The 24,528-nt window shown below is 42.6% G+C and overlaps 1 protein-coding gene and 1 long non-coding RNA gene across 3 annotated transcripts in view; both read left to right on the top strand.

Moving 5' to 3' along the window:
• Positions 1–24,528, top strand: part of LOC149971349 (uncharacterized) — an 812,381-nt gene that overhangs the window by 223,920 nt on the left and 563,933 nt on the right. The gene's annotated exons all lie outside the window — the stretch shown is intronic.
• The window catches only part of LOC110506257 (MAM domain-containing glycosylphosphatidylinositol anchor protein 1), a 399,885-nt gene that overhangs the window by 104,116 nt on the left and 271,241 nt on the right, over positions 1–24,528 (top strand). For both annotated transcript variants that reach the window (XM_090221721.1, XM_021585690.3), the window contains exon 3: positions 2,599–2,738. In XM_090221721.1, the coding sequence (XP_090077847.1) occupies positions 2,599–2,738 (140 nt within the window). The remainder of the gene's footprint in view (positions 1–2,598; positions 2,739–24,528) is intronic.

Raw genomic sequence — 24,528 nt, 5'->3', positions numbered from 1 at the left:
AAATCAAATCAATGATGAGAGAATACTCAAATGAATTGATAACTGACATCGTGTCGGAGACCCTTTTGCCTCCAGACAAGCCCATATTCTTTGGGGCATGGATTCAGGATGGTGTCAAAGTTTTTTGTTCAATTGCTCAAGGGACCTAACTTGTGCCAGGAAAGCATTCTCCACACCAGTACGCCACCAGCCTATACCAGGCAGGATGGGTCCATGGACTCCATAGCTGTTTATGCCAAATCCAGACTCTGTCATCAGCATGACGCAACCGGAACAAGGATTCGTCAGACCAGGCAATGTTTTCCCACTCCTCAGTTGTCCAGTGTTGGTGATTGTGTACCCACCGGAGCCGCTTCTTCTTGTTTTTAGCTGATAGGAGTGGAATCCAGTGTGGCTGTCTGCTGCCATAGCCTATCCATGAAAAGGATTGATGAGTTGTGCGTTCTGAGATGCTGTTCTGCACACCACTGTTGTACTGTGGTGTTATTTGTCTGTTTGTGGCACTCTTGTTAGCTTGCACGATTCTTACAATTCTTGCCATTCTCATTCGACCTCCCTCATCAACAAACTGTTTTCGCCCAGAGGACTGCCGCTGACTGGATGTTTTTTGTTTGTTGCACCATTCTCGGTAAACCCTCGACACTGTCGGGCGTGAAAAGCCCAGGAAGGCAGACATTTCTGAGATACTGGATACAGCACCGAAAATCATAGAACGCTTGAAGTCACTTAAGTCACTCGTTTTGCCCATTTTAATGTTCAATTGAACAGTAACAGGATGCCTATCTGCCTGCTTAATATAGCAAACCACAACCATGTTCTAGATACGTTCTGCTTGACACGAAGGGAATATTCTCCTAAATTTTTCTCCTAAGTTTTTGTTAACATATACTGAAAGAAAATATAAACACAACATGCAACAATTTCAGAGTTACAGTCCATATAAGGAAATCAGTCAATTGAAATACTGAACAAAAATATAAACACAACATGCAACAATTTCAAATATTTTACTGAAATTAGTGAATTGAAATAAATTGATTATGCCCTAATCTATGGATTTCACGACTGGGAACATAGACATGCATCTATTGGTCACAGATACCTTAAAAAAAAGACCTTACAATGGGCATCAGGATCTTGTCACGGTATTTCTGTGCATTCAAATTGCCATCGATAAAATGCTATTGTGTTCATTGTCCGTAGCTTATGCCTGCCCATACCATAACCCCACCCCTACCATGGGGCACTCTGTTCAATGTTGACATCAGCAAACCGCTCGCCCACGCAACGCCATACACGTGGTCTACGGGTGTGAGGCCGGTTGGACGTCCTGCTAAATTCATTAAAACAACGTTGTAGGCGGCTTATGGTATGGAAATTAACATACAATTATATGGCAATAGCTCTGTTGGACATTCCTGAAGTCAGCATGTCAATTGCACACCCCCTCAAAACTGGAGACATCTGTGGCATCGTGTTGCGTGACAAAACTGCACATTTTAGAGTGGCCTTTTATTGTCACCAGCACAAGGTGCACCTGTGTAATAATCGTGCTGTTTAATCAGCTTCTTAATATGCCACACCTGTGAGGTGGATTGATTATCTTGGCAAAGTAGAAATGCTCACTACAGGGATGTAAACAAATTTGTGTTTAAAATTTGAGAGAAATAATATTTTTGTGCAAATGGAACATTTCTGAGATTTATTATTTCAGCTCATGAAACATTGGACTTTGTATGTTGAGTTTATACTGTATTTTTGTTCAGTGTAGATAGAATGTTTCCCTAACTAACGGAAAACTGGACACTCAAACATTAGGGGAACTTTACAGGTAACATTCCACATTTCTCTCTTTCTCTCTCCCTATAATTGTTACCTGGGATTGTACTCCCCTCTTTTTTTCTCCCTACAGTGGTTGCTGAGTAGTCCTTAGTGTTTTTCTTTTTTTCTCTCTCTATCTTCTTTTCTTCTTCCCTCTCCATCACCTGCTGTTTCTCTCTCCTTGTCTCTGTCTCAATTCCCTCTCTTCCCCACCTACCTCCTGTCCCCCATCACCTGCTAAATGACTCAAATGTAAATGTAAAAATCCTGCCCAGGCTGATGTTACATGAAGCAACTCGCACGCAATCTTGACCACCTTCTGTGACGAGCCTCGTAGGCTGTCATAAGTCAGATGTCTTCGGTCCTAGTTCTTGAGGCATTGGTGTCTACTGGGGTTCTCTTCAACCTGTCACTTCATTCAGTGCTTCTCAATCCAATGGATGTGCACTGAACATTTGTTCTAGCCCAACACTAACATACCTAACTCACCAAGCCTGTGATTAGTTCAATCTTTATTTGTTATTTTTTTAGGGATAGAACTTCACAAAATTCTTTAAGAAATAACAGCATATTTTCTGTGACGATTATGATTTATGAATTATGAATAAACATTTTTATTCGGGTGTCTGAATATGGGGCTTCCAACTGTAATATACAATATATTTTTTTCCAGGAACGCCATAAAACTTTCATGTACCTTACAAAAAACAAAAACATATTTGTTATTTCGTTTGAAAATATGACCTTTTCTCTTTTGTTTCTCCTGTGTTGACGCAGCCCCTGCCAATGCCCAGATCTCACACGCGGGCCAGGCATGCGTGGTGAAGGAGGACAACATCAGTGAGAGGATCTACACTATCAGAGAGGGAGACCGCCTGGAGCTACAATGTCTGGTCAAAGGACACCCACAACCACAGGTACCATATCATAACATGACTGTGTGGCTCAGTTGGTAGAGCATGGGGCTTGCAACACCAGTAGAGAAACATGGGGCTTGCAACACCCGTAGAGAAACATGGGGCTTGCAACACCAGTAGAGAAACATGGGGCTTGCAAAGCCATCTTAGATACACCATCAAACCAACAAATCACACAATGCCAATTCTCTGACCTCCACATACACACACAGTGTTCTCAACCCCCCTGTATTTGACCAAGGAGCAGCTTTAAAGTGCATATTAAAAAGCACTCTCTCTTTCTCAGATCTCACCATGTGGTGAAAGCTACAGAGGAGAGCTCTGAGTCTGGTGTGAGCTGTCTGTTTTGAGAGCACTTTTGAGCACTAATGCAGATCAAGCTGACTTTAGACCGTGTGTGTGTGTGTGTAAGACAGATGAAAAGCAGCGTGCTCCCCTGGAATACCCACAGGTCTGGTGGCATGAGAATAAAACAGGGGTGTGTGTCTGTGCCCCCGCACCCCCACCTCCACGTCATCTACTAACCCCAAACTGGCTCAGCAGATTCCTCTGCCTGATTCCCTGAGTCATCTAACCCCCTACCAACACATTTCATGTGCTGTCCTCTCAGGGACTGATGCATTTTTTCTTTCTTCCAATCCAATTTCTATTTAAGGTGCTTTATTGGCATGAAATAGCCTACATCTGTAAATATCGCTAAGGCATTCCAAAACCATAGTTTTAGAAGTCAAGTCACACAAGTCACACTTGCATCTTTCTCTCTCTCTGTCTTTGACTCCCAATCTCGCTTTCTGTTTCTTTCTCTCCGCATCTCTCTCCTTTTTCACTCTCATTCTCGCTCTGTTTTCCCCCTTTTTCTATCACTCCCTCTTCTCTCTCTCCATCGCTCTCTCATACATATTCCTTCCTATATACAGACACTTTCAGACATATTTGAATACTTTAGTTGGATCCACAGTGAAACCTTGGCAGTACAAAGGACCCAATTATTTTAGAGGTCATGAAGATGTTATACTTGGTCTTTCTTCAATCCCAAACTTTTACAGAATATATTAACCACCACTGCTTTACTTGTGTAGAATGGTGCCTGACTCTTGTCTGCGACAAACGCACATGTACTCGCATACAACACACTTCGAACACAAGTGCACACACACGCACACAGTCTATCCCTATTTATTTAGACTTGGCTCTGAAACAAAAATGCACAAATTTAATCAAACTTTCATCCCCTCCATATAGCCGAGTGTTAGAGAGAATAAACATTTAGGCAAATATAGACACAAGTAGGGTTCCTATCTCAGTTTGTCGAGGAGCAGTTGTGAAATTCAGTCATTTGCAACAGCAACAGCAGTTCCTTCTGGGCCTGTGGCAGTCATGTATTTTGAATAATGATTATATTGGTCACGCTTTCCGAAAGTAAAACAATAATAACAATATTACATTCACTATCAGCGCTGGTATTGCCTTGGGCTATGGTGCTCAGCAGCGTTTCAATTCTAAGTGTGTTTGTGAGTATTTGCCTGTGCATGTGTGAGAGTGTGAGAAGGAGGCACACACACACACACAAAGGAAGCTAGAAAAAGTCAGTCTAGTCAAGGTGAGACAAAGGGTAGACATGATTTGGGTTGGCTGTCTTCTCTGGGGAGTGTTTGAAGAAAGTTTGCTATCGTTAGATCTGCAGCAGTGAGGGCTTGGCTATATAGTGTACATGGTGTCACCTAGGCAACGTGTTAGTATTAGAACTACTTGATAATGAGTGATGAGGTCTTGAGGCAGTTCTTAGTGTGGTTGATGAAAGCAAGAACATTACTGTATTCCACCTTACTTATTAACCACAGGAGGTTGGTGACACCTTAATTGGGGAGCATGGGCTTGTTGTTATGGCTGGAGCGGAATAGGTGCAATGGTATCAAATACATCAAACACATGGTTTCCATGTGATGCCATTCCATTTGCTCCGTTCCAGACATTATTGTGAGCCGTCCTCCTATCAGCAGCCCGCTGTAATATGAACATACTTGAACACCAGCCAGCACACACATTTTCTTTGGGAAATGTCCGTTTTTAGTTCAATTAAATATTGCATGGTAAATCATAGTGACGTTGAGAGCAAGGTTTAGGAAAACAAATTACTTTAGTTTTTCTACATCATCTGTGTCAACTCCTTCCATTCTTGCAGAGTGTGACTTTTAAATGCATCGAGGATAGAGGGAGGAGAGAGAAAAAGTGAGAAATAGTGAACTGAGAGAAATAGAGATAGGGATCGACAGATAAAAACCAAGAGATAAAGGAAGATACTGTCGATGGAGTGATAGAGAGAATGAACGAGACACTGTGTTAGAGAGAGAGAAAGGGAGAGAGAAAGATGGAGCGTGTGAGTTGTATGAGTGTTTTCCCTACTGAGGAATCCGATGGAAGAGAATGCAGAGTAGTGCGAGTGTGTGTTTGTGTGTGTAAGTAGAGTACCATGGTGACCTCCATTCAGCTCTCCCCTCCTCTTGGTAGTGTCTTAACTGAGGCATTGCCATGGCAACCTGGCACGCCACCTGCCTTCCATTCACGGTCGGAATACGAATATGGACACACACATACACACGAATGTCACTATCCCATTTAGCTTCGAACTCCAGGATGTTTATCTTATATGTGACCTTTAACCTGCAATACAATTGGCGGTTTGAAAACGTTCCAAAATCTCTTCCTTCTCTCATTCAAAAGGGGCCACCATGAAGTGGGTTTAATCGTTATGAGTAACAGATCAGTTAAGCAAAATAGCCATAGAATAGGGAGCTCATGTTTTTATTTTTGGGGTTGCATAAAAAAAAGACAGTTGTGACCAGCTGCGAAAGGGGAAATGATGAATTATGACACACCCACAGAGAGAGAGAGCAATCGGACAGACGGCAATCAATCAGGCATACGAACAGACAGAAGGGAAATCAGACATATTAACAGATGAATGGACAGACAGACAGAATTACAAGTGATAGGTGCAGTACTTCTTCTATTTCAGATATTATTACTGTTCTTGTACCCCTCTACATTGTGAAGCAGTGTTGTGTCTGGACTGGAGTTCCTACTTCCCTAGAGTCAGACTCACTTGTGGATACATTTGTATGTCTCTGGGGAAGTAGATAAAGGGCCTCATTGCCAAAATCCTGAAGTGTCCATTTGAGACATGTATGCTCTTCACTACATATTGAAGGGTGTTGAGATGAACACATAAGGGACGGCTTCTTTGAACAGCTGTCAAATGTCAGCGAAATACACTGTATCCATGTGATGGGATGTTGTGTCCGATTTTCCCTCTCCGTTGGAATGTGTGACCTGATGATGTCATGGCGTTTGACGGGGCACTGCGGGAGTCTGTGCCGCGTCCCACCGGGACTACTGAGTTTCTCCTGCAGTGGCAATCTGAGGGCTATCTAAAGATACCTGATCCCCAATCAACCCCTCTACTCCTCTACTCCCTTTCTCCTTCTCACCCTCCGTCATCTTATGCATATCAGCAAACTTCCCATAAACTGGCCACCCTGGTAGAGAGCAGGTTGTCCATGTGCGTGACATAACATGTAATAAACAAGTTATATTTTATTTATTTTATATTTTAGTCATTTGGGAGAGGCTCTTATCCAGAGCGACCTACAGTAGTGAGTGCATAGGTTATAGTGATATGCATTTGTTCGTACTGGTCCCCCGTGGGAATACGAACCCACAACCCTGGCGTTGCAAGTGCCATGCTCTACCTACTGAGCCACATGGGACCACTCGTATAAACACACATATTCTGGACATACTGAGCCGTAAGCAACACACTTATAATCAACTGTTGGACAGACTTTTCAGTGGAGTAGATGTGTCTAGCATGGTAAATGTATATTTTTTGAAGCAGTTGTAAAACACTCGATGTGACAAGACAGACAGCCTGTTAGATTTGATGTACGTTTCCCGATTAGTTTAACAAACAGAGATAGTCAGCGGCTCAGGAGTTGTTAGGAGATAATTCTCAGAAATCTAATTTGTAAATTGTGCACCACTTAATTTCAACATCGGAAGTACCAGTGACATGCTCAATATGGAAGTGGTCTGATGAAGCAGACGCGAGGCTACAAGACTGTTTATGCTAGCTTCGAGGAATACAACACTGAGTCTTGAGTGAAAGCCCCTGTTGTTCCGGGTGACTGTGTGACTCGCTCTCCGTGGCCGATGTGAGTAAAACCTTTAAACAGGTTAACAGTCGCAAGGCCGCCGGGCCAGACGGAATACCAGGGCACCTCCTCAAAGCATGCGCAGACCAGCGCGCAAGTGTCTTCAGACATTTTCAATCTCTCCTTGTGCTAGTCTGTAATTGCATGTTTCAAGGTGAACACCATTGTCCCTGTTCCGAAAGAACCTAAGGTAACCTACCTAAATGAGTATGGCCTTGTAGCACTCACATCTGTAATTATGAAGTGCTTTGAAAGGCTGGTCATGACACACATTAACACCACCATCCCAGATAATGCAATCTCAATTACACTTCACACTGCCCTCTCCCACCTGGACAAGAGGAGAAATAACTATGTGAGAATGCTGTTCATAGACTACAGCTCAGCGTTCGACACCATTGTCACCTCCAAGCACTTCATGGTTGGATTTTTATCTGGGTTTCACCTGTAACATCAGTTCTGTAGCACTCACAGACAATATCTTTGCAGTTTTAGAAACTTCAGAGTGTTTTCTTTCCAAAGCTGTCAATTATATGCATTGTCGAGCATCTTTTCGTGACAAAATATCTTGTTTAAAACGGGAACGTTTTTCACCCCAACATTTTAATAGCGCCCCCCTAATGCATAACTGGTTTTAATGACTCAACCCACTCAAGTGACGGACCCCTCCCAGGGACACCATGGAAGTGCACCAGTAAGCCAGTGAATCAGCCCCTGTAACAGGGTTAGAGGCAGAGAATCCCAGTGGAGAGAGGGGAACAGGCCAGGCAGAGACAGGAAGGGCGGTTCGTTGCTCCAGTGCCTTTCCGTTCACCTTCACACTCCTGGGCCAGACTACACTCAATCATAGGACCTACTGAAGAGATTAGTCTTCAATAAAGACTTAAAGGTTGAGACCGAGTCTGCGTCTCTCACATGGGTAGGCAGACTATTCCATAAAAATAGAGCTCTATAGGAGAAAGCCCTGCTTCCAGCTGTTTGTTTAGCAATTCTAGGGACAGTAAGGAGGCCTGCATCTTGTGACCGTAGCGTACGTGTAGGTATGTAAGGCAGGACCAAATCGTAAAGATAGTTAGGAGCAAGCCCATCTAATGCTTTGTAGGTTTGCAGTAAAACCTTGAAATCAGCCCTTGCCTTAACAGGAAGCCAGTGTAGAGAGGCTAGCAATGGAGTAATATGATCAAATATTTTGGTTCTAGTCAAGATTCTAGCAGCCGTGTTTAGCACTAACTGAAGTTTGTTTAGTGCTTTATCCGGGTAGCAGGAAAGTAGAGCATTGCAGTAGTCTAACCTAGAAGTGACAAAAGCATGGATACATTTTTCTGCATCATTTTTGGGCAGAAAGTTTCAGATTTTTGCAATGTTACGTAGATGGAAAAAAGCTGTCCTTGAACAAGTCTTGATATGTTCGTCAAAAGACAGGTCCAGAGACGACTGTACAACCATCAAGATGAATTGTTAGATTCAACAGAAGATCTCTTTGTTTCTTGGGACCTAGAACAAGCATCTCTGTTTTGTCCGAGTTTTAAAGTAGAACATTTGCAGCCATCCACTTCCTTATGTCTGAAACACAGGCTTCCAGCGAGGGCAATTTTGGGGCTCCACCATGTTTCATTGCACACACTCATCATATGCTGTTGCTATCTGTTCTTTATTTTACTCTTATTATTATCTATCCTGATGCTTAATCACTTTTCCTTGCCTTCATGTTCATACAGAATACTCAAATACCTCATGCTCCTGGACATTGATCTGGTACTGGTACTCCCTGTATATAGCTCTATTATTGTGTATTATATTCCTCGTGTTACTACTTGTATTATTATTTTTAACTCTGCATCATTGGGAATGGCTCGGGAAGCAAGCATTTCACAGTTAGGGTCTACACCCATTGTATTCGGTGCATGTGACAAATAAAATGTGATTTGATTTGATGATATATTCCTAACAGGGATAGCATAGCAGTCAACTTTCTCAGCTAGGAAAACTAGTTAACCTCTCTGGGATCATTCGGGACGCTAGCGTCCCACCTCGCCAACAGCCAGTGAAATTGCAGGGCGCCAAATTCAAAACAGAAATCTCATATTTACATAATTGAAATTCCTCAACCATACAAGTATTTTACACCATTTTAAAGATGCAATTCTTGTTAATCCAGCCACAGTGTCTGATTTCAGAAAGGATTTACAGCGAAAGCACCACAAACGATTATGTTAGGTCACCACCAAGCCACAGAAAAACACAGCCATTTTTTCCAGCCAAAGAGAGGGGTCACAAAAAGCAGAAATAGAGTTAAAATTAATCAGTAACCTTTGATGATCTTCATCAGATGACACTCATAGGACTTCATGTTGCACAATACATGTATGTTTTGTTTGATAAAGTTCATATTTATATAAAAAATCTAAGTTTACATTTGGCGCATTACGTTCAGTAGTTCTAAACATGCGGTGATATTGCAGGGAGCCACATCAATTTACAGAAATACTCATACTAAACATTGATAAAGATACGACTATTATACATGGAACTTTAGATAAACTTCTCCTTAATGCATCCGCTGTGTCAGATTTCAAAAAAACTTTACAGAGAAAGCAAACCATGCAATAATCTGAGAACATCCTTTAGACAACAAAGCAGCCAAAAAGATACCCGCCATATTGGGTAGTCAACATTACTCAGAAATAGCATTTTAAATATTCACTTACCTTTGCTCTTCATCAGAATGCACTCCCAGGAATTACACCATAAATATTTTGATTTGTTCGATAATGTCCGTCAGTTATGTCCAAATATCTTCTTTTGTAGGGCGTTTGGGAAACAAATCCAAAAGCGCGTTCAGGTCGCGCCAAACGTTGGATGAAAAGTTCAAAAAGTTCCGTTACAGCCCGTTGAAACATGCCAACCTAAGTATGGAATCAAGCTTTAGGATGTTTTTAACATAAAACTTAATGTTCCAACCGGACAATTCCTTTGTCTTCACAAATGAAGTGGAACGTAGCTATCTTTCACGTGAGCGCGCCAGACCGAGTCTGTGCCTCTCTGCCAGACCACTCACTCAAAGAGCCCTTATGAGCCCCTCCATTAGAGCAGAATCCTCAAAACAGGTTCTAAATATGGTTGACATCTAGTGGAATCCTTGGGAAGTGAAACATAACTAATTTGACCCTGTATCTTCAATGGTGCGGCAGGGTAGCCTAGTGGTTAGAGCGTTGGACTAGTAACCGGGAGGTACAATTCTGTCGTTCTGCCACTGAACAGGCAGTTAACCCACTGTTCCTAGGCCGTCATTGAAAATAAGAATTTGTTCTTAACTGACTTACCTAGTTAAATAAAGGTAAAAAAAAGAAAAGAGGGCTGAGTTGAAAAACTACAAACCTCAGATTTTCCACTTCCTGGTTGTGTTTTTCTCAGGTTCTTGCCTGCCATATGAGTTCTGTTATACTCAAAGACATCATCATTCACAGATTTAGAAACTTCAGAGTGTTTTCTATCCAATACTACTAATAATATGCATATATTAGCATCTGGTACAGAGTAGCAGGCAGTTTACTCTGGGCACCTTATTCATCCAAGCTACTCAATACTGCCCCCTGTCACCAAGAAGTTAAAAGTATGCATTATGACATAACTTAAAAACAATATCCTGCTGCGATTACTATCAATTTAAAAGACAGAATTCTGCATGCCAACAATAGTCTCCAGCCATTGGAAATTGCACCATGAGTCTTCCCGAATTTGGGAAGAGAGCAAGGGCACCATCCCATTCTCCCCATCTCTCCCCTCCCTCTCATTCTCCGAGAGGATCCAATTTAGCCATGTTAGCCTGGGCAATAAAGGGATTGCTTTACAGAGAATGGCTCTGATTGAGGATTTATCCAATCCTTTATCAAGACTGATTGTTTACCTTCGTCCCAGAAGATTGGATTGAAAACGGGGTCACGCCGTAATCCATACAGAACAGAGAGGAATCCAATCATTTCTCCACCTATCTCTCTATCCTTCCCACATTTAGGGACAAGCGGGTGAAACAGGCAAAAAGCCCTACATCAAGTCAACAGAGATTTTATTCACCCTCCAAGATCCGGAAGGGTCAAGGATTTGGTTTAGTTAGGTAGATAAGAGAGGAGGGGGAGATAGAAGGGGGGGGGGGGACTTGAATAGTTCTTTAGGGACTGGGATATTTTGTCATGGACTTTTACCTTGTATTTGTAGGGTTTCATGTTTTTTAAATGTTTTTATATATTTTCAAGGAATGGAAGATGGAAGGCATTGACAAGCTTTTAGCCTCAGCTCCAGGATTCACTGTTGTTGTTCTTGAAATACCTTCATCCCAAAGGGGAGGTGAAAGCCTGTGGCAGAGGCTAGGTCTGCATTGACTCCTAAACTGCACAGCCCATTCCGCTGGTGTCACCGCTGGTGTCCCTGTGCTATTCAACTAAATCTAGTCCAGCGGATAGGTAAAATAATTGTTCCATTTTATGATACAAAATATCACACTGGGAACACTAATACTTAATGCCTTAAGCAACATTTTAAAGATTGGAGGCAGTCTCAGAAGCCTGCCGGTCAATCAGGGTGGCCATTTTCATAAAATATCTGCCATCTGGATTTCCTGTTATAAGGAAATAGGGTAAAAACATTCCAAACAACATCAAAATGACCTGCAATAATTCCGATCATAAAATACTGGAGACCTTCATGGAGGTCATATTGAGGTAACTTTTACAATAGTCTAGCAGCTATGGGAAACAATTCTGGAGCTGTGATAGAGCCACTAAAATTAACACACAGATATAGCATGTCTTAATAACTATAACTACTACGTATTGCCCGTTCGTTAATTCTTTGTTGTTTTGGGAATTTTCGCTATTATAAATATGTGGAACTCTACTCACGCTGCGCCTTGGTCCACTTATTTATACAACGATCGTGACAGAATATCCCACCATTGCAGGACCAAGCAGCATGCCCAGGAGGTGAAGGAGATTTGGACATGGGAAGAGATACTGGGTGGATGCGAGCTCCTTCCTTGGCGGGAGTCGCCGAGGAGTAAAGGAGGACAGCGAAGACGCCGGGGTCCGTGGCAACAAACAGCTCAAGGGCAACCCCAATAAAATCTTGGGGGGACACAAGTGGCAGTCGGCCGAGGTGAGGGGAGAGCCAGAGACGGTCTGGGAGTCGATGGAGGAGTTTGAGGAGGGATATCGGAGAGAGATGTTGGCTAGGAGTATGCTGTAGCGCAGACGTTTTGAAGGGCGTGTCATTAGTCCGGTGCAACCTGTGCTGGCTCCACACACCAGGCCTCCAGTGTGCCTTCCCAGCCTGGTACGAGCTGTGCCGGCTCCCCGCACTCGCCCTGAAGAGCGTGTCATCAGTCTGGTGAAACCTGTGCTGGCTCCACGCACCAGGCCTCCAGTGCACCTTCCCAGCCCGGTACGTCTTGTGCCGGCTCCCCGCATTCGTCCACCAGCGACGGTTCGCTGCCTGGAGCTTCCTGCGCCGGTGCCATGACCAGAGCCTTCCACTGCACCGATACCCAGTCCAGGCACGGTGTCCAGTCCCGCTCCATGGCCGGAGCCTTCCTCTGCGCCGGTGCCCAGTCCAGGCATGGCGTCCAGTCCCACTCCATGGCCGGAGCCTTCCTCTGCGCCGGTGCCCAGTCCGGGCATGGCGTTCAGCCCAGCTTCATGGCCGGATCCGCGGTCTGAGCGGGTGCTACGTCCCGCACCGGAACCACCAACAACGCTAGTTGTCCACCCTAACCCTCCCCATCTAGTTTTGAGGTCGGAGTCCGCACCTTTGGGGGAGGGGGAGAAACTGTCACGCCCTGACCATAGAGAGCCCTCAGGGTTCTCTATGGTGTTTTAGGTCAGGGCGTGACTAGGGGGGTTCTAGGTATTGTGTTTCTATGTTGGTGTCTGGGTATGGTTCCCAATTGGAGACAGCTGATAATCTTTGCCTCTAATTGGGGATCATACTTAGTTTGTCCTTTTTCCCAACTGCGATGTGGGAAACTGTTTTGTTTCGTATTAGTGCCTAGGTGCGCTACGTATTACACATTTGTTAATTTGTTGTTCTTTTGGGAAGTTTCACTATAATAAATATGTGGAACTCTACTGACGCTTCGCCGTCCACTTATTTATACAACGACCGTGACAGATAGAAAACACTCTAAAGTTTCCAAATCTATTAAACTATTGTCTGTGAGTATAACAGAACTGATATGCCAGGCGAAAACCTGAGGAAAATCCATCCAGGAAGTGCCATTATTTTGAAATGGCTGTTTTTCCAATGAAAGCCTATCCGTCATTTAAAGGGATAGGACCCAGATTCCATTCCCTATGGCTTCCACTAGTTGTGAACAGTCTTTAGACATTGTTTCAGGCTTTTATTCTGATAAATGAGGTAGAATTACCACATTGAGTGAGTGGACCCTGGGATGTCCCCAGAGCTGGTTACTGTGCACGACTGAGAGCGCGCCTTTCTTGTTTTTCTTTTATATTGATGACGCTATTGTCCGGTTGAAATATTATCGATTATTTAAAAACAACCTTAGGATTGATTATGAACATCGTTTGACATGTTTCTGCGAACTTTACGGATACTATTTGGAATTTTCGTCTGCCTCTTGTGACCGCATTTTAGCCATTGGAGTACTTAACAAAATGTCAGAGTCTTGTGAGTGCAACCATACGAAGATCAAAGGTAAGTTATTCATTTTATTGCTATTTTATTGCTATTTCTGACTTTCGTGACTAATCTACTTGGCTGCAAACTGTTTGTAATGTTTTGTGGCTGAGCGCTGTCCTCAGATAATTCCATGGTCTGCTTTCGCCGTAAAGCCTTTTTTGAAATCTGACATGGCGGCTGGATTACCAACAAGTTAAGCTTCATTTTGATGTATTGCACTTGTAATTTCATGAAAGTTAAATATTTAGAGTAATTAATTTGAATTTGGCGCTCTGCAATTTCACCGGAAGTTGTCGAGGTGGGACGCTAGCGACTGGAAAGAACTGAAGAAATGGCATGACAGGATTTAAATACAAATTAAAGATGTTAATGAGCCTATCAGGGCAATCCTGATAATTAGTGTGTGGCATGAAGAGGTGAAATCAACTTTGTTGATCAAGTTCATGTCAGTAGAACGCTGCTCCGCTCGAGGGCTTATATATATATATATTTTTTTTTTTTTAATATTTTTTTTATATATTTTTTTACCTTTATTTAACTAGGCAAGTCAGTTAAGAACAAATTCTTATTTTCAATGACGGCCTAGGAACAGTGGGTTAACTGCCTGTTCAGGGGCAGAACGACAGTTGTACCTTGTCAGCTCGGGGGTTTGAACTTGCAACCTTCCGGTTACTAGTCCAACGCTCTAACCACTAGGCTAGCCTGCCGCCATATACAGCCGCCAACCAGCTGCAAAGGGCCATATTGGAATAGATTCACTTGGCCATATCGCCATAAATAATTGGTACATACAGACCAATGATGGCTTACAATTTTTTAGGGGGTCTGGAAAACACAAAGATGCCATACATACGTATCCTTCACATCTGCTCCAGCTCCCCCTCCCTGGCGCTCGAAGGCGCCAGGCTCCGCAGCATTATGCACTCCTGCCACCATCATTACGCACACCTGCCTTCCCCCCCATCACACGCATCAGAAATGATTGGACTCACCTGGACTCAATCACTGTCATTACCTCCCCTATATCTGTTCCCCGCTTCAGGATTAATGTTCGTTGTTCATTTTTGTTTCCTGGTTCTAACACTGTTCCTCATTAAATGTTCAACTCCCTGTACCTGCATCTCTTCTCCAGCGCCGGTCCTTACAGTATCCTTTAAATCTTTTGTAGAGAAAACGTACGCCAACTTACAGTTTTTTGCAAATGTGATTCACCCAGTCATTACAAAGATATAGACATCCTTCCTAACTCAGTTGCAAGATAGGAAGGAAACATGAGGCCAATGGTGAGTTTAATGGCTGTGATAGGAGAAAACTGAGGCTAGATACATTTTAGTTACTCCACAATACTAACCTAAATGACAGAGTGAAAAGGAAGCATGTGCATAATAAAAATATTTCAAAACATGCATCCTGTTTGCAATAAGGCACTAAAGTACAATGGCAAAACATTTACCAAAGAAATTACCTTTATGTCCTGAATACAAAGTGTTATGTTTGGAGAAAATCCAACACTGAGTACCACTCTTCATACAGTATTTCCTACATCATGTTATGGGAATGCTTGTCATCGGCAAGGACAAGGGAGTTTTTTTAAATAAAAACAAACGGAATAGAGGTAAGCACAGGCAAAGTCCTAGAGGTAATCCTGGTTCAGTCTGCTTTCCAACAGACACCGGGAGACAAATTCACCTTTCAGCAGGACAATAACCTAAAACACAAGGCCAAATACACATTCTTGATACACATGGAAAACTGTTGAGTGAAAACCCAGCAGCATTCCAGTTCTTTACACAAACCAGTGCGACTGGCACTTAAAACCATGCCCCATTTAAAGGCACTTAAATATTTTGTCTTGCCCATTCACCCGCTGAATGGCACACATACACGATCCATGTCTCAATTGATTCAAGGTTTAAAAATCCTTCTTTAACCTGTCTCTTCCCCTAATCTACACTGATTGAAGTGGATTAAACAAGTGACATCAATAATGGATTATAGCTTTCACCTGGATTCACTTGGTCAGTCTGTGTCATGGAAAGAGCAAGTGTTTTTAATGTTTGGACACTGGAGTTGTTCATATACACTGGCGTTGTTACCAAGAAGACAGTGAATGTTCCTAAGTGGCTGAGATAAAATGTTGACTTAAATTTGCTTGAACATCTATGGCAAGACTTAAAAATGGTTGTCTAGCAATGATCAACAACCAATTTGACATAGCTGGGGCATTTTCAAAAGTCTGTACAAATGTTGCACAATCCAGGTATGCAGAGCTCTTAGAGGCTTACCTAGATAGACTCACAGCTGTAGTCGCTGCCAAAGGTGATTCTAACATGTGACATCTAACACTGACTCATGGGTGTGAATGCTTATATGAATGGCAAATTTCTGTATTTAATTTAAAACATTTGCAATCATTTCCGAAAACTTTTTCACTTTGTCATTGTGGGTTATTGTGTGTAGATGGGTGAGAAAATGATCTATTTAATCTATTTTGAATTCAGGCTGTAACACAACAAAATGTGGAATAAGTCAAAGGGTATGAACACTTTCTAAAGGCACTGCATCATTGCAATCAGTAGAATTCAAGGAACACCCATATTACTCTTGACACTAGCCATGAAAACATTTATGAAAACAGTAATTTGGCACATGTCTTCACCACTTTTCTCCTAAAAGTTTAAAGGATACGTGATATGGCATTTTTGGGCCACTGTGTTTTCCAAACCCATTTTGAGCCATTTAAATAAGTAAGACCTTCACTTTTCACACATTTTGTTACGTTACAGCCTTATTCTAAAATGGATTACATGATTTTTTATCTCTCAATCTACACAAAATAACCCATAATGAAAATGCGAAAACGGTTTTAGATTTCTTTTGCAAAAAAAACAAAAAACGAAATTGCTTATTTACATAAAAGTATTCAGACCCTTTGCAATGACACTCGAATTGAGCTCAGGTGCATCCTGCTTCCAATGATCATCCTTGAGATGTTTCTGAAACTTGATCGGAGTCAACCTGTGGTAAATTCAATTGATTGGAAAGGCACACACCGGTCTATAAAAAGGTCCCACGGTTGACAGTGCATGTCAGAGCAAAAAAACAGGATTGTGTCGACACAGATCTGGGGATGGGTGCCAAAAAATATCTGCAGCATTGAAGATCCCCAAGAACACACGGGCCTCCATCATTCTTAAATATAAGTCATGAACCACCAAGACTCTTGCTAGAGCTGGCTGCCTGGCCAAACTGAGCAACATGTGGAGAAGGGCCTTGGTCAGGGTGGTGACCAAGCTCAATGACAGAGCTCTAGAGTTCCTCTGTGGAGATGGGATAACCTTCCAGATGGACAACCATCTTCAGCAATCCACCAATCAGGGCTTTATGGTAGTGGCCAGACGGAAGCCACTCCTCAGTAAAAGGCACCTCCAGACCATGACAAACAATGGTTTGATGAAACCAAGATGGAACTCTTTGGCCTGAACGTCAAGCGTCATGTCTGGAGGAAATCAGGTACCGCTCATCACCTGGCCAATATCATCCCTAAGGTGATGAAGTAAGTGGTGGCAGCATCATGCTGCGGGATGTTTATCAGAAGCAGGGACTGGGAGAATAGTCTGGATCGGGGAAAAGATGAATGGAGCGAACTACAGAGATCCTTTATGAAAACCTACTCCAGAGCGCTCAGGACCTCAGACTGGGGCGAAGGTTCACCTTCCAACAGGACAACGACCCTAAGCACACAGCCAAGACAACGCAGGAGTGGCTTCGGAAAAAGTCTCTGACTGTCCTTGATTGGCCCAGCCAGAGCCCGGATTTGAACATCTCTGGAGAGACTTGAAAATAGCTGTGCAGCACAGGGACGCCAGCGGAATGGGCTGTGCAGTTAAGGAATCAATGCAGACATAGCCTCTGCCACAGGATTTCACCTCACCTTCGGGATGAAGGTATTTCGAGAACATCAGTGAAACCTGGAGCTGAGGCTAATGCAGACACAACCTGGAGAAACTACCTGGGTGACCAATTCTGTACCTCACAGCCATTAGTTTATGCCTTTTGTTCCTCGTTGAAGATCATTATTTTAGTCCAATAAATGGAAAAGCTTGTCAACGCCTTCCATCTTTCATTCCTTGAATATGTATACAGTGTATATATAAAAAAAAACATAAAACCCTTCAAATACAAGGTAAAAGTCCCCAACCCTAAAGAACTATTCAAGTCCCTTTGTCTCCCCCCCCCCCTTCTCGCTTAAGGTATCTAGTATTAGTATAAACAGTTTTATTCTTGTATCATAAAGTGTAACAATCTCGGGTATATTTGGTTCTTATCCGCTGGACTAATCCTTTTACACAAAGAGAAGTTGAACTCTCTTTACCCACATTGGAATAAGTATCATTCCGCAATACTTCTCTCTCGTAAATGCTGACTCATAAATTGTTGAAGAGCTTTTTGAAGGAGAAAGAGAGTGTGGTTCTCAGAAGGTCACAGAGAAGGTGGTGTGCATAACATTGTAGAGGTTTGACTACAGGGGCAGTGCTTTTAGCTAACACAAACTGCAATAGTCTCGCTTCTCGCCACCCCTATAGCTTTTCTAGTCAATGTTTCCCCCACCTGCTCTCTCCCTCTCTACACGGCCCTTTAGAAACACAATAGGAGGGTAAATGGTTTTTCTGAAAGTGATGCCTCTTCAACCCCCCCCCCCCCCCAAAACAAAACACATTATTTATTCATGGATCTGGTCACTGCAACCTTGAGAACAGTGTGTGTCCACGTACGTGCATGCGTGTGTGGTCAGAAGACCGGAGCAGGGTTCGGGAGGGTGTATGTTGGAGTCAAGCAGTATGTAGGAGAGAGAGAGCGAGAGAACAAGGGATGGGGGAGAGAAAAAAGCAGTGAGGGAGGGAAGAAGGGTTTGGGTTTCCATCCTTGAGGGGTGAGAGGGAAACGATCGATGAAGGGCTGCAATCAAGGAGGATCCGGTGGCAGAGCGAGCTCCAAGAACTGCAAACAAGGTCACTCTGTGACCCTCTGACAAGATCATGGAGGGAACGGATAGAAAGACAGAGGTTGAGAAAGAGGAAGCAACATTTTTACAACCGCTAGAAAGAGTGCTTATTTAAGAGAAACGTTTCAGAAGCTACCTTTTGGGTCTTTGCTTGTTGCTCGGAAGTTACCTTTGTTTCAGTCTTGTTTCCGTATTGTTTCCCTGTCTATACCCAGTTATTTCAGCTATGTACTTAAGTAAATCTCATGTACCTTACCTGTTACTTCGTGTTTAGTTTCAGTGTACCTATGGTACCTTGACACTATTCTAAGGCAAAGCTCTGTCCCCATTACCGTCCAATTTACCATAGTTTCTGTGTAACTTCCTGGCTCCAGCATATACCTTCTCAGTGCACAGACACAAGAGCTGAGACAGGATGTCTAATTGTGCCAGAGAGGATGGTAAATTAACATCACCAACAGCACGAGTGGTCAAATTATATAAAACTAGCTAGTACCTAGCTTGCCTAGAAACTCGAGTTCTACGCCAGGAAATTAGTGTTTGAGTCAGGATATTTTTTTTACATTGATAAAAGCAGAGACAGAGCGACAAAATGGTATATCATACAGTGCATTTGAGGAACAATGGGAAAGTTATTCTGCTTTGAAGGTTGATAAACTCGTAAACTCACTTTTGAGAAAATGGCCTTTGAATGATTTGGTACCTACTGGAGAGCTCTTCTTTGTCGACACCCATTCAGCATTGTTCACACCCTCTTAAGCTTCAGCCCCCACCCAAACTTACCATTTTACTCGCCCTAGCAGAGTTGGTAATGCTGGTTTCATGTTATCCAGAGCGTTGGTGACTAACTGTGCTGCTGGCAACAATTTAATTGCACTTTTTTGCCGACGTTTTCTGACACCGGCCATATTCAACGGGTGTTGAGAGTTCGTAAATTCATCAGTTATTCTGTGCTCTGGCACACTCAGACGAGAGCGCTCTGAAATCGGAGTAGATGGCCAGACTGAATTTACAAACACACCTGAAATGGTTACTTGCATTTTGTTAAGACATGTAGCTAGCTAGCTAGCTAGCTAGACAATTAACCATAGTCCCAACTCATGACGTTACTACCCTGCATGAATATGCAGGTAGCTAACCAACCAAGCTAACATTAGGCCATAACTGGCCAAGCAAATGGCTCTGAGATACGAATCATAAGATCATACACGTAACGTTAGCTAGCGAGCCAGCCAACTTTAATGTGAAATTAAACCACTTTGTTAAAATTAGAAACTAATAATATCTGAAAATGTAGCTAGCTAGACTATCTTACCAGTATACATCATGAATGGATCTTTTGTCTTTTGAATGCCATGTTTTTCCTTGTAGAAAACACCTGTTTTCATCTCTCTCCTTAGCCATCAGTCGAATTCCACTGATTTCAAAACTCGGTCCTCCATAAAGTGGAGAACACTTAAGCAGTTTTACTATGCTATAAAAAAAGTTGAGCTTTAGACAGGATTACCTAGACATGCTGACATACTAATGTAGAATTAAAAACAATTCAAAGTTGGGTTTCCAGGCAAGTACCTAGCTAGCCACCTTTATAGCTAGCTACAACCTGGACCAGAGCTAGTAAGGAATAGAGCTAGTGTGGACTAAAGCTAGCTACTATCCACGCCCTGGACCAGAGCTATACTAGAGCGGACTAGAGATAGCTAGCTACATCAAGGAACAGAGCTAGTGCGGACCAGAGCTAGCTAGCTACGCGCTGCACCAGTGCGGCTAGGTACTCGTGGACCCGAAATAGTGCGGTCTAAATCTGCTCCCTATGCCCTGGAGTGGAGCTACTAGTAACTAATATGTTCCTCATACGTAGTCAGAATAGAAGAGTAATAATTTAGAGAAAAAATCCATTCTTAATTTTTGGGTCACACATCCGACATTCAAAAAGACCAGTGGCTAATATAAATGTATAAACCAATGGCAAAAATACAGCAAATATACAAAACAAAACTTGTTGTGGACCAATTTACCTGATTGAGATTAAATACATGCAGCAGTGAGTGAATGCATAGCAATTACATGAACGGCAACTGACAACCTCCTCTGCTACACAAACACCTAACTTGGGGAAGAGTGAAGTTAGAGAGCTTGCAATACGGGAGCCATAGATGTGAGGAAGCTACAAACACAGATACCCTGTTAAAATTATGAAGCAAAAATGTAACCACATGTAACATATGGATTTGATTTAAGATACACATCAAAGTTACATCTTTATTACATAAACCGATCAGAATTCTGAAGAATGCCGAAGTCATGTTGGAAAATGTTTCTGGGGTGTGATGTAATATGGAGGATACGGCAAGCCAGCCTCTATCCTCGAATGTAAACTCAAATGTTTTACTTCAAATGTATAACTTCAAATTAAACCAAATCCTTTGCACTGATGACTAGTGGTTTCAATTAAAATGTCTGGCAATTTTCAATCAAATACTTTGAATTTATTGTTACAAATCAAGTTGCTAGTCAACTAGACTGCTAACGTTAGCCATACTAGCTTGCTAACATTAGCCCTATCAGCCTGCTAACATTTTGTTAGCAGTGCATGAGTCAGCCAGTTGCTATCAACATCTAGCTTACAGCTACATTAAAGTTAACCAGTATTTTTAAAATACATAACACCATCTTACCAATTATAAAATAATGCAGTTATCTTAGCCAGCAATCTTGCCAGCCAGCTAACATTAGCTATTTATCCAACTAGCTATTAGCCTAGCCAACCACCGCGGTTGTGGTCGGCATGCTAGAGCCCAACTACTGGAGAACACAACTAACTAAACACAACCGCAGACTTACAGATTGATGGCTGGGGCCCATCTGATGGTAGAACTTTTAAAGAGTACAGGCTGAGTTAGCTACCAAAGTGATGGGGAGGCGGGCAGTTTGGGAGGGAGAATCAGGGAAATCCAAAATAGATAGATTCCAGATGTTCATCAGCTAGCACTAAGCCAAGGTGAAAGAGTTGCAAAACTTCTGTAGCCTACATCACAGAGAACATTCCAAAACAGACAAGTACTACCCAATCAGATCAAGCAGGTTCGATCCCAGGCTGTGTTACAGCAACTTCTTGTGGTGGGCCAGGCTCCTGCAAGCTGACTTCGGTTGTCAGTCGAACGGCATTTCCTCCGACACACGTGCGGCTGACTTCCGAGTTTAGCAAGCAGTGTGTTAAGAAGTAGACGACCAGGCGGGTCATGTTTCTGAAAATGCACGTTTCGACCTTCTCCTCTCCCAAGCCCATTGAGGGGTTGCAGAGATCAGACAAGGTCGTAACGAGCAACGGGGGTAAAAACTACAAAATTCAGTGGGGCAAAAAAGTATTTAGTCAGCCACCAATTGTGCAAGTTCACCCACTTAAAAAAAATCCAGAAAATCACATTGTAGGATTTTTTATGAATTTATTTTCAAATTATGGTGGAAAATAAGTATTTAGTCACCTACAAACAAGCAAGATTTCTGGCTCTCACAGACCTGTAACGTCTTCTTTAAGAGGCTCCTCTGTCCTCCACTCGTTACCTGTATTAATGGCACCTGTTTGAACTTGTTATCAGTATAAAAGACACCTGTCCACAACCTCAAACAGTCACACTCCAAACTCCACTATGGCCAAGACCAAAGAGCTGTCAAAGGACACCAGAAACAAAATTGTAGACCTGCACCAGGCTGGGAAGACTGAATCTGCAATATGTAAGCAGCTTGGTTTGAAGAAATCAACTGTGGGAGCAATTATTAGGAAATGGAAGACAAACAAGACCACTGATAATCTCCCTCGATCTGGGGCTCCACGCAAGATCTCACCCCGTGGGGTCAAAAATATCACGAGAATGGTGAGCAAAAATCCCAGAACCACACGGGGGGACCTAGTGAATGACCTGCAGAGAGCTGGGACCAAAAGTAACAAAGCCTACCATCTGTAACACACTACGCCGCCAGGGACTCAAATCCTGCAGTGCCAGATGTGTTCCCCTGCTTAAGCCAGTACATGTCCAGGCCCGTCTGAAGTTTTGCTAGAGAGCATTTGGATGATCCAGAAGAAGATTGGGAGAATGTCATATGGTCAGATGAATCCAAAATATAACTTTTTGGTAAAAACTCAACTCGGCGTGTTTGGAGGACAAAGGGAGGAGGCAAAGGGACCAAGACTAATGATCCGTGTAAAGGAAAGAATGAATGGGGCCATGTATCGTGAGATTTTGAGTGAAAACCTCCTTCCATCAGCAAGGGCATTGAAGATGAAACGTGGCTGGGTCTTTCAGCATGACAATGATCCCAAACACACTGCCCTGGCAACAAAGGAGTGGCTTCGTAAGAAGCATTTCAAGGTCCTGGAGTGGCCTAGCCAGTCTCCAGATCTCAACCCCATAGAAAATCTTTGGAGGGAGTTGAAAGTCCGTGTTGCCCGGCAACAGCCCCAAAACATCACTGCTCTAGAGGAGATCTGCATGGAGGAATGGGCCAAAACACCAGCAACAGTGTGTGAAAACCTTGTGAAGACTTACAGAAAACGTTTGACCAAATACTTATTTTCCACCATAATTTGCAAATAAATTCATAAAAAAAAATTCCCTCATTTTGTCTGTCATAGTACCTATGATGAAAACTACAGGCCTCTCTCATCTTTTTAAGTGGGAGAACTTGCACAATTGGTGGCTGACTAAATACTTTTTTGCCCCACTGTACAAGATCAAGCAGGTGTGATTTTCTTTCGTTTTGAGCCCATGGCAAGGCACGAGAGCATGCCATGGTAATGGGTTCTAGCCGCGAAGTCTGAAGAGCATGCTGCATGTCTGCACGTGCCGCATCTGTTCCTTGTTTATATCCCACTTCTTCATAATTGGTGGATTGCAACTCAAAAACTAGAGAAGCGTCTGGACATGAGAACATAAACAGAGACAAAGTGATACGTGATAAGGTTCCCTTGCCTTTACATTTTTTTTAAACTTGGGTCATTTTTTATGAATTTGTAAAAATGTCAAAAAACAGAATTCCGCTTTGACATTATGGGGTATAACGTGTAGGCCAGTGACAAAACAATCGAATTTGATCCATTTTAAATTCATGCTGTAACAACAAAATGTGGAAAAAGTCAAGAGGTTTAGACACTTTCTGAAGGTACCTCCCCCCTGTGAGCATCAAAGCCTGAAAAAGGCACATTGGTCTGAAGTAACTCCAGACTGAAGCAAATCATCAGAGTGATTCTCAACTGCAAAAGGCAGACATAAATTCGCAGTATTTTACTTATATGCTATTTAACCTAAAACCTTTGCAAATTTCTTCAAAAATATAGGTGTGCTCTGTTTGGCTTAAAACATAATTTAATAGAACAACATATTTTGTTCATTTTTAAAGCCTAAGATGATAAGCAGATCCAACTTTCAAAATGAGTCCCTAACTAGCTAGCTGTTTAGCTTTGTAGGACACCCACAAACTTGTTTTTAGACATATTAACCAGCTAGCTAGCAAATTTCCTGTGAAACTGACGAATGAGCTATAAGTTATGCCAAGTCAATCAATCAATCAATCAAATGTATAAAGTATTTTTACATCAGCTGATGTCAAAGTGCTGTACAGAAACCCAGCCTAAAACAGCAAGCAGGCAGACATTATGTCTTCTACAGTTGCATGTGCATTGCGATGTGCAGAATGCAAACAGTGCTGCACTGAAAACTGACAACAAACTTCAGGGGTGACTTTCTCTGAACAGCTGATCAGGGATACCGCCTCTATAACTGGCTTTACTGAGCTCAATTTGGAGAGCTGATGCACAAGTTAAACATTTTTTTAAGCTTATAATATCCTCTTTTCATACATTTAGAGAGATCAAAATGTATTT

This window comes from Oncorhynchus mykiss, chromosome 26, assembly GCF_057628025.1.
Source record: "Oncorhynchus mykiss isolate SJ-2025 chromosome 26, ASM5762802v1, whole genome shotgun sequence".
In the NCBI taxonomy this organism is placed as follows: domain Eukaryota; kingdom Metazoa; phylum Chordata; class Actinopteri; order Salmoniformes; family Salmonidae; genus Oncorhynchus; species Oncorhynchus mykiss.
This window is presented reverse-complemented; position numbering and strand designations above follow the sequence as displayed.